General features: G+C 44.5%; 1 protein-coding gene across 3 annotated transcripts in view; it reads left to right on the forward strand.

Annotated features, from left to right (window-relative positions):
- Positions 1–13,616, forward strand: part of CHD7 (chromodomain helicase DNA binding protein 7) — a 190,338-nt gene that overhangs the window by 105,532 nt on the left and 71,190 nt on the right. For all 3 annotated transcript variants that reach the window (XM_061438814.1, XM_061438816.1, XM_061438815.1), the window contains exon 4: positions 12,614–12,755. In XM_061438814.1, the coding sequence (XP_061294798.1) occupies positions 12,614–12,755 (142 nt within the window). The remainder of the gene's footprint in view (positions 1–12,613; positions 12,756–13,616) is intronic.

Raw genomic sequence — 13,616 nt, forward strand, 5'->3', positions numbered from 1 at the left:
TGCATTTACTTACGAGCATTCTTTGATGCCTCGGTAACAGTTTCTTAATTGAAAGCCTTTATTTTTTCTCTCCATACGAACACTCTTCTAAACTCACAATCCATTATAAGTTTCGTTTTCATTTACTTAGGAAATATTTTATTGGGGGCTTACTATTTGCAGATACTGTGTTAAGACAGGGATGTGAGCCAAGAGGATGCTGTTAGAATTTCGGTCTGATTTATGAAGGAGGTTTTAAAAATACACAGTTGCTTAAATCTGAGTGTTGTGCTTTTGGTAGGAAGAGGCATGTGCTTTATTTCTGCAAAATCTAAAAAGAATGATTTTTTTTTTTTAACTTAAAATGTGAAAGAGTGTATAGTCTCAAGAAGTTTTCTGGAATTCAGAAAATATATCACCAAAACTAGCCTCAAAATATATCTGTCTTCAATTTTTATCTTAGTGTTTTGAGTTTATTACCTAGTGGTAATAATTGATGTAAAAACCCCACTGTATCTTGGATACTGGTCATCAATTCCCAGCTGTATTCTTTGAAGCTCTCAGTCTACCTCAGACGGACCCTGTCTTTAAAAATGGACTTTAGCACATCCTTAGGCCATGTAGGATACATTGTTTAGTTGCTAAGTCATGTCCTACTCTTGCGAACCCGTGGACTGTAGCCTGCCAGGCTCCTCTGTCCATGGGATGTTTCTGGCAAGATTATTGAAGTGGGTTGCTGTTTCCTTCTCCAAGGTTGGGGAACGTACTAAATTATCCTGTTTTAACAGTGAAACTTGTTGAAATATCCCTAGTTGCCATAAACAACCTTTAGGAGCTTGGAGCATCAAATTCAGTCTTTCCAGGCACCTCCCCCACCTCCTTGGTGCAGGTACAGACTCTGCCTTTATCCTCAGAAGACCCTTCGGTGATGCTCGTCTGTGGCCTTGGCCACGCAGCCTGATGTGTGTGTCCGTGTGTGGGGAGAGGTCAGCATGGTTGAGACTGAGTGGCAGCCGTGCCCTAGAGTCACACGCTTTTAGCAGGAGGAAGGTGTGTGATTATCTTCTCCCAAGAAGAAAGCTTAGTATTTTTTTTTTCTTCTTGTGACTAGTAGTTTCTGTCAATGGCTGCCATAGGTGACAGTTGTTCTCCCCCAAGTGGTGTGACAGTAACTGATGGGGAGGCCCTTCTGTAGTGTCTGGAGATTGCCAGTGGGGAGGGCCATGCCCTGGAGGTATGGGCGGCCACCAGGAGGGCCACCAAGATCGTCGGTGGTGCCTTTGCTGGTCCCAGTGACTTGACTTCTTAACCGGCCACTTGCCGACTTAGGATGAAGTGTGGTGAGGACGTGCCTGAGAGAGGTTTTCCTGTTGTTGATGGTCTGATGAGCGTGGCTGTCTGAGAATATGGTAACCGAACAGAGATTGTCATTGGCTTAATTAACAAGCCAACCCATTGTTTTGCTGAGCTGCAGTGTTTCTGCTGGTCAGGTGAACAGACACACTCGAGTTGTGGTCTCGTTTAAGGCTAGGAAGGAAAAAGTGTCCCCCAAGCAAGGATAAGCAGATTGCACACAACTGCATGTAAATTCTGAGTAGCATAGCAGAATAATTATGTAAATTGAATATGCAGTGATGAAGGTAATGGGAGGTTTGGGTTATGTCAGTGCTGGGGTTGAATTGCTGGAGCAGGTTGCTGTAAGCCCTGGAATACAGCAGTGGCAATTTTGTTTTGCAGAACGTTATGTGATACCAGTTATTTCCATCCTTGAATAAGTTAACTTGATGAATTTGTTTATACAGAAAATAATTCTCCTACAGAGGGCTGGAACAGAAGGGATAAACAGAAATGGAAGGAAACAGTTACTGTAGAACTGCTCACATCTCTCCCGTTTGGCCCTCTCTACTGGGTCACTCACAAGATTTCTGGTAACAAACTCAGGCTCTGAGCGTCTGGTGACAGCAGTGACCCGTTAGCGGTCTGCATTGTGTCCAGGCAGCAGAGAACGGGCTTTGCGTCATTGACACACTCGTGCTAACATAGCACGTGAGAAAGGATGGTTGTCTTCAGTGGGACCAGTTTTCCTGTGTGCTTCCACGGCTTCATTCTCTCAACCTATCATCCCACTTCATTCCTTTGAGTCTGTTGAGGTTTAAATTTGTGGCCATTCCCAGCAAACTGGCCCTTTTGGCAACAACATATGATTGAATCTGTCTTGCCTATGCAGGAGAACCTAAAACAACTGTCCAGGAGCTGTTACATATAATGGTGGTGGTCGCTATTTGGTCGTCATGTCTGACTCTTTGCAACCTCATGGAATTTAGCCTGTTGGGCTCCTCTATTCATGAGATTTCCCAGGCAAAATACTGGAATGGGTTGTCACTTCCTTCTCCAGGGGATCTTCCCGACCCAGGGATCGAAACTGCGTCTCCTGCATTGCAGGCATATTCTTTTACTGCTGAGTCATCAGGGAAACCCTGCATAATAGAACGGTAGTGAAACAGAAAAAGGTGTCAGCATTTCAGAAAGAGTCACTTAATATCTTAATGATAGGAAAAAAAAAGTACGGGCCATATTCCTCTTTTCTAATTAGAGCTATATCTTTTTTCCCCCTTTCCATTTTACCTTAAATATATATTTTTCCACATGTTTTTCCTGTGAGCTCTCCAGGTGTCTTTATAGCCTTCTAATGTTGTCAGTTAATATTGAAAATAAGGGCTAAGACATTTGTGGCTTGGAAAGGATACTTTTTTGCATACGGAAGGGGTCACGACGCTGAAATTGGAGGATCTGTGGCCTTCCCTTCAATGTGTTTTCTGTTGTGTGTGCCTGGCCTTGTGCAATGAGAGAATTTGGAGGAAGTGCTTCCTTTGAATGACTTTGAAGGATTTAGTGGTGCATTTAGCTATATAAAGATTCTTTGAATGTACATAAAGAAGGGAACTTGGCCAAAGAGTGTGACTTGACTGTTGAAGCTTCAGTTCAAAGAAGCCATGGAGATTCACTTCTGGTGCAGTTTCTAGGAATTCATCTGACTCCTTGCCCCCGCTCCCCCTCACTCCACCACCAAGTATTAAAGTTAGTAGGAAGCTAAAAATGCTACTTCTCAATTAAGAGTGAAGATATTTTAAAGTGGAAAGCAACCATACTGTTCTTGTTTTAGAAAGATATATTAAGTAAACAGGTAAAGTGTATTTTTTTGCATACCACACTTTGATTAAAATTTATGTTGTGACTTTCTTCTAACAACTGTAGTTTTTAAGATACTGTCTTCTCAATTATGATCCTAGAGAGTAGCAGCATTTACCTGAGAAATACTTTTATTCAGTCATTCAGTCAGCAAGCCCAGTGGTGGTGTATTTCAACCAACTAATACATATTTTATAATGTGCTCTTAAACATGTAAAATTACTCGCACACAAAAACAAGCAATTAAACTCATTTTACTAATAAGTACAGATTTCCTCAATAGGTATCTCCCCATCAGATAAACTGAATTAAGCCAGCAGCTCTTCTTCTTCTATTTATTTGTTCTTCTACTCACATACTGTGACTTGGTTTTGACCTAAGACACTGAATAGTTGTACAGACGGAATTAGGTGTTTTAGATGCTGTGCCTCAAGTGTGTACAGGTTTCTCTAGCATGTGGTCACAAAGGGGCTGTTGAGCCCTTTGGTGTTGGTGAGGATTGAGAACTTCTCATGAATGTCATGCCATCTGCCTGCCCACGGGCCTGCACTGTCTGCTCCTGGTCAGTACATCCAAGCTCTGGGCCAGGGGTGTAGCCAGGTACCCCCTTACCTGCTGATCTCAAAGATTGTCTTCTCTTTGATAAACGGGCCATGTATGTGCTCAGTCGCTCAGTCATGCCCGACTCTTTGCAACCCCATGGACTGTAGCCGGCCAGGCTCCTCTGTCCATGGGATTCTCCAGACAAGAATACTGGAATGGGTTGCCATTTCCTCCTCCAGGGGATCTTTCCGACCCAGATATCAAACCCATATCTCATGTCTCCTGCATTGGCAGGCAAGTAAGGCCTCCTGGGAAGCCAAAAGGACTCAGAAGTGAGAAGAGAGCAAACATGTCCATGGGGTCTCCTTAATCCCAAATCCTTCTTTCCTTCAGTAGAACCATCTGGGAGCCTTTCCTGTGCCAGTGACAGGCCACATTAGGACATTTCCCCCTTCTGGTTTATCTTAAATGAAGACAAGCAGGGAGGGAGAGTGGTCAGCTGCTTTTCAGTACAGACGGACGTCTGACAGTACCTCAGTCCATTTACACTTCCTGGGGACAGGGGAGGCCCTGCAACACTGACCCTTAACAGAAGTTCCACTGACTCATGCTCTGAGCTGGTGCAGGCATGGACCGCACTGGGCCTGCTGGGGGTTTGGCCCTGACTGTCCAGGGAGCTGCAGCGGAATTCAGAGTGGAGGCCTGCTGGCATTGTGGTCTGTGTGGGGGAGGTGAAGTAGGTCCCACTGCACCCATCAGAGGAGAGGTGAGGAGGCCCTAGAAGGCAGAGGGATGGCTGTGAAGGGTGGTTTTCCTGGGGATGCATTCCTTTGAAGTCTTTTCTAAGTGGGGTTTTAGGGTGGAGCATAGGAGACATGGTGGTGACGTCGGAGTTGGAAGATGAGGAGCAGGAGGAATCACGCGTGCATGCTAAGTCGCTTCAGTCGTGTCAGACTCTTGGCGACCCCATGGACTGTAGCCCTCCAGGCTCCTCTGTCCGTGGGTATTCTCCAGGCAGGAATTCCGGAGTGTGTTGCCTTTTCCTCCTCCAGAAGCTCTTTCCAACCCAGGGATCAAACTTGGTATCTCTTAAGTCTCCTGCATTGGCAGGCGGGTTCTTTACCACTAGCGCCAAAATTATTGTTAAAAGGTTTCTATGGTTATGAAAACGTTCTTGAGAAGTATGAAGTTTTGTACTAATGCAGATATGTAATCACGTGATATGTAAAGCTCTCCCTGCTAGTTGTTTTCTGCCCAGCGGCCACTGTGAGAGCATCAGGCACGTGAGAGGCCAGTCTTTGCATCAGCTCTCCTCCCCATAGATGCCCGTGTGACTGAGCTCTCACTGTTGAATAGGGAGCTGGAGGGTACAGGATTAAGAAAAAAGACACTGCTTTCTCTGTTTCTCACTCTCTGTCTTTTAATTTTAGAAAAACAACACCCTTGAACTTCCATTAGATGACTAATTTTACGTGTACCCTGATTCCTGTAGGAACAGTGTAATGTCGTGGGAGTTCTGCCTCTCCTGTCTGGGTGGGTGGTGAGATTTATTTTTTTTTCCTCATGGGCCTTAAATTTACTGAGCCGAATTCTCCACCTCTGGACCTCACCCAGTTACATCGAGAGTGGGCTGCCCATCTCCCGGGTTGATTTTAGCCACCCTGGCGCATCAAAGAAGATGCTCTTAAATCTGGGGAGTTGGGCTCTGGCTGCTACCACCACCCACACTGTCCCCGTCCTGGTCGTGGTAATGCTGCTCATGAAACAGACAAGCATCTTAGGATTTGGCACAAGGTGCCAAATATCGGCCCTGCTGTTTGGCTCTTGGAAGACTATCCCATGGTAGAAGGGCAGTGAAAGGCCTGCTTTCTGCCCTTGTTGTATGATGGGTGGTATGCCCAATCCTTTCCGCTGTATCTCAGTGCCAGGCAGAGCCGCAGGCTGATGCTGATGTTTGCTGAGCTTCTGGGATCCGATGACACGTTAGCTTACTAGACTTTGCTTCCGTCTTACTTCTGATGGTGGTTTAGTCCCTCAGTTGTGTCTGACTCTTTGCAACCCCATGAATTATAGCCCGCCAGGCTCTTCTGTCCGTGGGATTATTACCAGGCAAGAATACTGGAGTGGGTTGCCATTTCCTTCTCCAGGGGATATTGCTGACCCAGGGATCGAACCTGGGTCTTCTGCCTTGCAGGCGATCTCTTTACTAACTGAGCCACCAGGGAAGCCCTTATTGATTCAGTCCATAAAATTCAATAGCCTTTAGTCTTTTGGTGATAATTTGTGACTGCATGATGTCTTTTTTTTTCCCCCAACACCTATAATCTATTCAACATTAAAAACGGGTTTAGCTCTTTCAGGAGGACTTTCTGCTGTACTTTCTGTTTCATTTCTTTTTTTTTTTCAACATTCTTCTTTATAAAATGGTCAGGTGGAGCTCTCCTCAGGACAGTGCAGTGTTAGTTACTCAGTTGTGTCCAACTCTTTGCGACCCCATGGACTATAGCCCACCAGGCTTCTCAGTCCATGGGATTCTCCAGGTAAGGATACTGGAGTAGGTAGCCATTGCCTTCTTCAGGGGGTCTTCCTGACCCAGGACGGGTCTCCTGCATTGCAGGCAGATTCTTAACCATCTGAGCCACCAGGGAAGCCCCTCCTTAGGGCAGAGTTCTGATGTTATTGGAACCTGCCCAGGGATGAGTCCAAGTAACAGAAGATATTCACCAGGAGAGGTTTTCCCCAGAACCTGGGCTCTGGAGCCAGGCGGGTCCTGGGATGGCTGCTTACTAGGCTGAGCGTGTATCTGCTTCGACTGTTACAGTTTGGTAGTAAGATATGAGGGTGAGTGGTATTGAGTCTGAAATAGACATTTTAAATGAAAGCAGGTTAGGTTTCTGTATCTTTCCCATCCTTCTTTGCTATTCCTTTTCTAGAAATTTAGCACAGTTAAGGTACTTAGAGGGTAGTTGATGCTCTAAAAGCTACTTAAAGTAATAAGTTAATAAATAAGTAATCAATAACTTAAAAAAGTTTATGATTGTCATTGAAATTTGTTGTTCAGAAGTAAAACAGAATTCCTTTTTCTAATTCCCTCTCTCGTTCATGTCTCAGCTCTCCTAACTTTCTCTTTCTCAAACAGGAGCATGGGATGAAGAATTTGTGGGTGGCACTGAGGAGTAGTCAGGGGTGGCTCAGCACCTGAGGGCCGATTGCTGGGAGGTTGTGGGCAAAGGGGTCCTTGCTCCAGTCCTCCCATCCCACCCTGGTACTCTCCTTGGCGGGGAGTCTCAAGCATTTGGACTGGCTGCTGACCGCCACTGAGCCCTTGGTCCAGGGAACCCTGATTGCCTTCTTATGAAAGTGGTGATGTATGGTTTTCTTGTCTGTCGTGCAGAATTTGTCTTCACGCTTAACCTCATTAATTTATTCTGTCACTTGCATTTTTATCACATCCCAGTTTAGCTATTAAATTAAAAAATTTTAAACATCTTAGGAGTGTAACATTTTTATTTTATTGAGTTGGCCTTACTTCATGATACATCATATTTTATGTTGCCCTCATTGATCCTTTTGAACTTTCAGTCCTTTATCTTGCCTTTTTTAGTTTTCCTCTTTATCTTTTAATTTTCTTTTTTATTGTTTAAAAACTCAGAGGAAAACGTGAAGCTGAGAGGCCAGACACTTTCCTCCCAGCAGCCTTGAGCCTGCAACCCTAGTGGCTCAGGGATTGTATCATATATGATCTTTCTGAATCATGACAAGTCACACACTTCCTGTGCCACGAACATTGCTCACTTCTCATCTATGACATTCGGTTTCTTACGGAAAAGCCTTTTGAGTCTGTAAAATATAAGGATATGTTTCAATACTCTTTGTTCTCCTAAAAGACAGTAGTAGTGTGACACTTTGGCTTGATTTCCTGAAAACAGGCCTGTTTAATGTTCACAAACCTCATGGTTGATTTTTCCCAGTGTGAGGAGAACCTTTGCCAGCGTGTCCTGTCTGAGGGTCTGTGTGGTGAATCCCTGCTGCTGTTCAGCCGCTTCACTAGCTGACTGTCTTCCTCTGATCCCATTTGGTTCCACAATATTGTTCCTTTTCAAACTTTCTTTCCTTGGAGGACTTGGATCCTTAGGCTAATGTTAATCGATGTTTACACTCGGTAACAAACCAGGGCAGCTAGCTGGCTTTCCTATAAGTCCTGGTCCTTTGCATAAAAGTTTTGTTTAAAAAACCTGTACTGTTTCTCACCAAAGACAGTCTTCATTGTTCATGTGCTGATCTGAGCTGGGATTTATGTGTCCAGCCCCTTTCCAGGGACCATCCCTTGGCCCATGGCTGTGAACTCTTACAGCCACATGCTGAATACCATCCTTCTGAGGGGCTGATCCTCTTTTGTAAATCCCTCCTCTCTGAACCCACCACTTGTTTCTCGGAGTTCTCATCAGGGTGGTACAGGCTTTGATCACATGGGGCGGGGAACAGAACTTTAGAGCTCAGTCTGTCAAGGTGACCAAAGTGTCACTCAGCCATCGACCCTGAGCACTTCCTTCTGCCCACCACCATGACCTGCCTCTCATGGTGAAACGTGACATGTGAGTAAAGCTGGTGGAGGGACAGTGGCCCTGCCAATCGCCAGCAGCATCCCCAGAAAGAAGTCCCCTTTCCAAGAATACAGGGGCCCGCCCAACTTGACGAAGGGGCGGCCCTACATCTCGGCCACACCAGTAATGATGGGCGATAAGGATCAGGAAATGAAAGAACTTGTGTGAGTACAGAGGGGAAGTATAAAGATGTACAGGGTTTGAGGCATTGCTAGGTTTCACTCTATTTGGGCAGTACTTTAGCCTCTCTTTACTGAGCTTCGTAAAGATAGAATCTGTGTGGGGTTATCGTAAATGCGTTGGCAACCAGAGAGCTTGAGCTGCAAATAGTCCGGACTGAGTAGGTGTTTGTTGTTTTCCCTATTACTTTTACTGTTTAGTTAAATCACTCAGCTAACCTCACCTGACCAGACATGAGGAGTACAGAGATAAATAAGACACAGCTCCTTCTCGAGCTTACAGGATATTTGGAGAAAAACATACCCACATAGTGCCTCGGTTTCCCTGCATTGCAGTCATGTTAGCCCCCAGGGTTGTGTTTTAAATATCCCTTGTGTGTGGGATGTGTCGTGTGGCATGTAGAGGGTGTGCGATCTGACTAATCCAGACTCTGGTGGCCAGAAAATGGTTCTCTGAGTGAGTGATGTCCACCTGAGCCTTGTGGATGAGTAAGCGAGGGGCAGTGGAGGTTGAGGAGACATGTGTATGATTTCAAAAGTGCTTCTGTGTATCCATAGGGTGGAGGATGGGGGGTTTAGGATGTGGGAAAGTGTAGAAAAAGAAAGTTGACATCGCCAACTGTAAAAGCTGCGTGCAGAATCTCAGACGTCAATACATGTGGGACTGGACTTCAGCAGAATGACTCGGTCAGGTTTGCCTGTGAGCCAGCTGCCCTGGTGGTGCCCGGAGGATGGGTTTGCAGGTATTGTTCAGGTGGCAGGACCACAGCTCAGAGCTCGGGGAAGGAGGTGGGCAGAGCTGGTCTAGGGTAGGCCTGAGGACAGATGTGGCTTCTCCATGGAGGCCACTCAGGGGGACCCCATGCAGCCCAGTTTTCCTCACCATCCTTGCTGATGGGGCACCGGGCCAAGGCCAGCACTGCAGCTGTTGGAGGCGCCGTAAGGTTGTAGATCTGCGCCAAGTAGCCCAGGGGTCTCTTCCCCCACCTCATAGTGTCTGGTCAAGGGGTGTAACATCCTTGTTAATACCATTCCCTTCTCCCCTACCAGAAGAGCTGCCCTCTCCATGCGCTCAAACTCTCTGGATTATAACTTGGAAGAGGAATGTGTATGTTTTGGTTTTGACATCACGAAAGATCAGTTTTGAACCTCACACATCTGAGTCCCGGCTGTGGCCCTGGGATTTGTGTCCTTTTTCCAGCAGTCTGGGTGTTGTGATAGTCACGGTGGGATGTGATATGTGTCTATACTATAGCAGTGGCTGCTGGGCTGGTCTGCTCGTTTGTCCTTTGAGCTGGTGTTGAGCTCTGTTGATACGGGATGTTCCTTCTCTTCGAGTGGCTTAGATGAAGCGGTCACAATGTGGTGTGGCTTGTCCTTAAGTGTCCTCTGCTTATTCTGCCACAGTCAGAGAACAGTTCTCAGCCGTGGGTGCCAGGCGCTGGAAAGATCAAGTCTTGGAGCAGGGTGTAATTAGTAACCTCATTTCGTAGATGAGTAAACTGAAGCTCAGGGAAAGACAGGGAAATTTAAAGATGTATCCAGGATCACAGACAGGTTAGCAGTGACAAAGTTGGAACGTGAACTGAGGGCTGTCTGAAATCAGTACTCTGATTACCCTCATTGGCTGGGGAAAAAAAAATTCTGATTCTGGTTTTTTGGGAGCAAAGCAGTTTTAATGTAACAGTTGAAAGTCCAAGTGAGCTTACTGCAAAATAGTGGCAAAGGCAATCTGGTCCTCGATTGTCGTGTGTTGGGGTGACATGAAGACTTTGTAGCATTTGACTTCTTCGTGTGTTCCTGGTTTATATGTTGATGTCATGAGAAGATGTTAGCAAGGAAACGCTTAGCTGCCTCTGAGCAGCATGAACAACACAGGATCTACTGAGATTAGAAATCCTCCAGTCATCGGAGCTGGGGTGGGCACTTCCCTGTGCTGCTGGCGATCTGTCCATGCGCTTGGAGGGGTCCTGTCCGACCTCGGGTGGTCTCAGAGCTTCCATGGGGCGCGTCCCCAGCCAAGGACAGATGGAAAAGCATGCGCACGTCTCTTCTTCGGCAGATTGACATCTCCTCAGACCTGGGCTCCAGCAGGCTCCGGGACAGCGAGCCTTTCTCTCCTGGAGGATGGTTCACCCTGGGTGCAGTAACCCCACTAAATCAAATGGTGTCCTGCACTCCAGGGTGGAGAGGGCACGGGCAGAGGACAAGCCGCCAACTTGCTTTACCTGGCAGCTGTTCAACTCCGTGACAGGCCTACCTCTGATTAAACAAATTTGAGAAATATGTAAAGTTTTGGAAGCAGTTTTGCACTGATTTGATAAAAGAAACCACAAAACACTGCAGCGCAGGTGTTGAGAATGTTTGAAAGCTGATTGAGGGAAGCAGATGGCTTTAGTCAGTGGCATCCAGCCAAAAGAGCAGGTGCTGGTCATGTGACCGCTGGTTACCAGGGTAATCTGATTGCTCTTGGCGTGCAGATGAAAGGAAAGGGGCCCAGCGTTCAGCTGTAGTATTGTATAATTTGTGGCAGTTAGAGCGGAAATAAATGCTGGGAATGGAGCCTCATAGTAGGGGAGACTGCTGTCCATGTGTAGCATAAACACTGGGATAGTTGGATGAGGAACTCTTGTATGGATTTTTTTTTTTAATTTAAAAAATATTATGCTTTCTGTGGATCTTTCGGGGGCCTAAAGTTTTTAGGACACTGCCTTTTTTTTTTTTTTTTAATTAAAAATAAGTCTGTAAACCTAACTGCTGTTTGCTATAATCTTGAATCGTTGTAAGTTTTTTCCTTATGTGGCTATTTACTAGGCTAAGATATTAACACCACAAAATAAAAAACAAGCTCTGAGGATTTGAAAATGACTACTTTAGTATTATCAAATATCTTATTTATTCGTTACAAAAATCCCTTTTAGGTGTGCAATTATATTAACACATACTTTTGAAATATTTTACATGACATGTGCTTTACTGAAATTAAAGCATGTAGGTATCCTGGCCTCTTTTCCTTTTGTAATAGTTGGGACTGAAACAGAAATGCTACTTAATGCATTCTGGCAGCACATTTTTTTTTGGAATTTACAAGCTCAAACTTTTTAAAGGTTTTTGAAATGTATCTTTTGTTTTCAGTGGTAAAAAGTAATAGTTACTGAGGTTGGATTGTTTTAAATGTTGGATAATAAATGATAATAAACAATGTTAGGAAACCTTGAGGCTGGTTTGGAAATTGCTGTGAAAGGTGGCACTCAGAGTGCATTCTAAAAGAATGGCAAATAAAGGTTCTAAACGTGATGTTAGACTTAAATTTAAAATCTTTTTTTTCTTTTTCTTACAGTTCATTCTTGTCTTTTGACTTTGGTAACATTCAAATCCTGTTAACCTTTGATGGAAACATGCTATGGATCGTGAACTTGAATTATTGGGGTCACTCTGCTATGTTTTTGTATTTTGGAGACCTAGCTTTTGAAAAACAGGCTATTGTGACAGCTTAAAAAAAACGCCTAGCACCAAAATAAAGCTTATATTTACTTAAGAACACAGCATTAAATAAAACTGTGTAGAAGAGGAAATTGTTATATATTTTGTTATATTTTAAAAGATTATAACTTGGATTAAAATGTAGCTGAATGATGTAAAAGAGGACATGCAATACTACTGGTCAAGAAAAGGACTTAGGAGTATTTAAAGCTATCCGCAGGAGATACGAAGAAATGATCATTATGTTCTAGCTTTCCTTGAAAGTTTTAAAAACATAGTCTGGTGCCTTAAAAACTTGATAGCAAAACAACTTCTTAATCTGATTTTTCATCAGGGCTTGCTGTATTCGCAGAGACTGTTCATTGTCTCGATGAACAAATGTACTCTGTGTGACTATTAGCAGTTTTTGCATGCCGTTGCTTTTTAATTAGGTCAGATATTTGCCGAAGGTCATGGGTATGGGGTTTTGCTGTAAAAATTAATTGAGAGTAAGTACTGTAACTCTCAATGGCCAACATGCATTGATTTATCCACGGTTATTGATACTTCGGGGATGTTTGTGTGGGAAACAGAGGCATGGGGCGTGTGGACACCTCATGAAAAAGTGAACACTAAGTGATCCACTTTGAATTCTAGTAACAAGAAACCTGATGCAGAAGCAAGTGCTTTGAAGAAAAAGGTCAACAAGGGAAAAACAGAAGGTTCTGAAAATTCAGACTTGGACAAAACGCCCCCACCATCCCCTCCTCCCGAAGACGATGAAGACCCAGGTGTTCAGGTAATACCTTTATTCTGATCCTGAGCCATGGTTGTTGAGCGTGGGTGACTGTAGCTGCATATCAAGTGCACTGGACCTACCTGTCTTTGTTATAGAGCTGCTGTAAAGATGGGTTTTTGTTGTCTGGAACATTATATCCATTGTGATGAGATCTGGGCGGCCTGCCCGAAATTAAACTCCTGACTTCATGTTTTTGCCATCTTTGACTCTATGATAAATAAAACAGGCTCTTTACATTTATTTCTGTGAAGGTATCTTTTGATGTTTATGTATATGTTAGTGTTAATGTATTCTTAATACATTGGTTCATTAAGAGCTTCATCCACATTTCTAAATTTCTCCTAAGTTTGGTTCCCTGTCAATTATATTGCAGAACAAAGTTGAAGATGTAATCTGTACCTCATCTTAAGGTTTCTGACATCCGACGGTCAGAGTCGAGATGTGTTTGTGTAATACTAAAGTTTCTGTGAACCAACTGAGTGACTTTCTGGATGGCAGCTCTGCACAATTGTCCAGTGTTAGGTTCTCCTGACTTTTGGACAGTGTTATAGGAATCAGTCGAAAGACTGGCCCTGAAATAAACATCAGGAATTCAGGTTCTTGCGTATAAAGCATACTGCCTCCACTGAGAGGACTGTAAGTAAGGGATCCCTCCACGTGACTGTTGAACATTATTTCCTTGTTACGTTCCCTGGAAGCATGCCAGCGTGGTCCTCTGGGGTGCCTGGGAACGTGGCTTCTGTGAATGACATCTCCGCTGTCAAGGAGCAGTTTCTGAGCATCCTGCCAGGATAGAAAGCAGCCCCTGGAAGCAAGTTTGACCTTTTCTAATGGTTTGGTGCATATTCAGTACTCCTTGTA

This window comes from Bos javanicus, chromosome 14, assembly GCF_032452875.1.
Source record: "Bos javanicus breed banteng chromosome 14, ARS-OSU_banteng_1.0, whole genome shotgun sequence".
In the NCBI taxonomy this organism is placed as follows: Eukaryota; Metazoa; Chordata; class Mammalia; order Artiodactyla; family Bovidae; genus Bos; species Bos javanicus.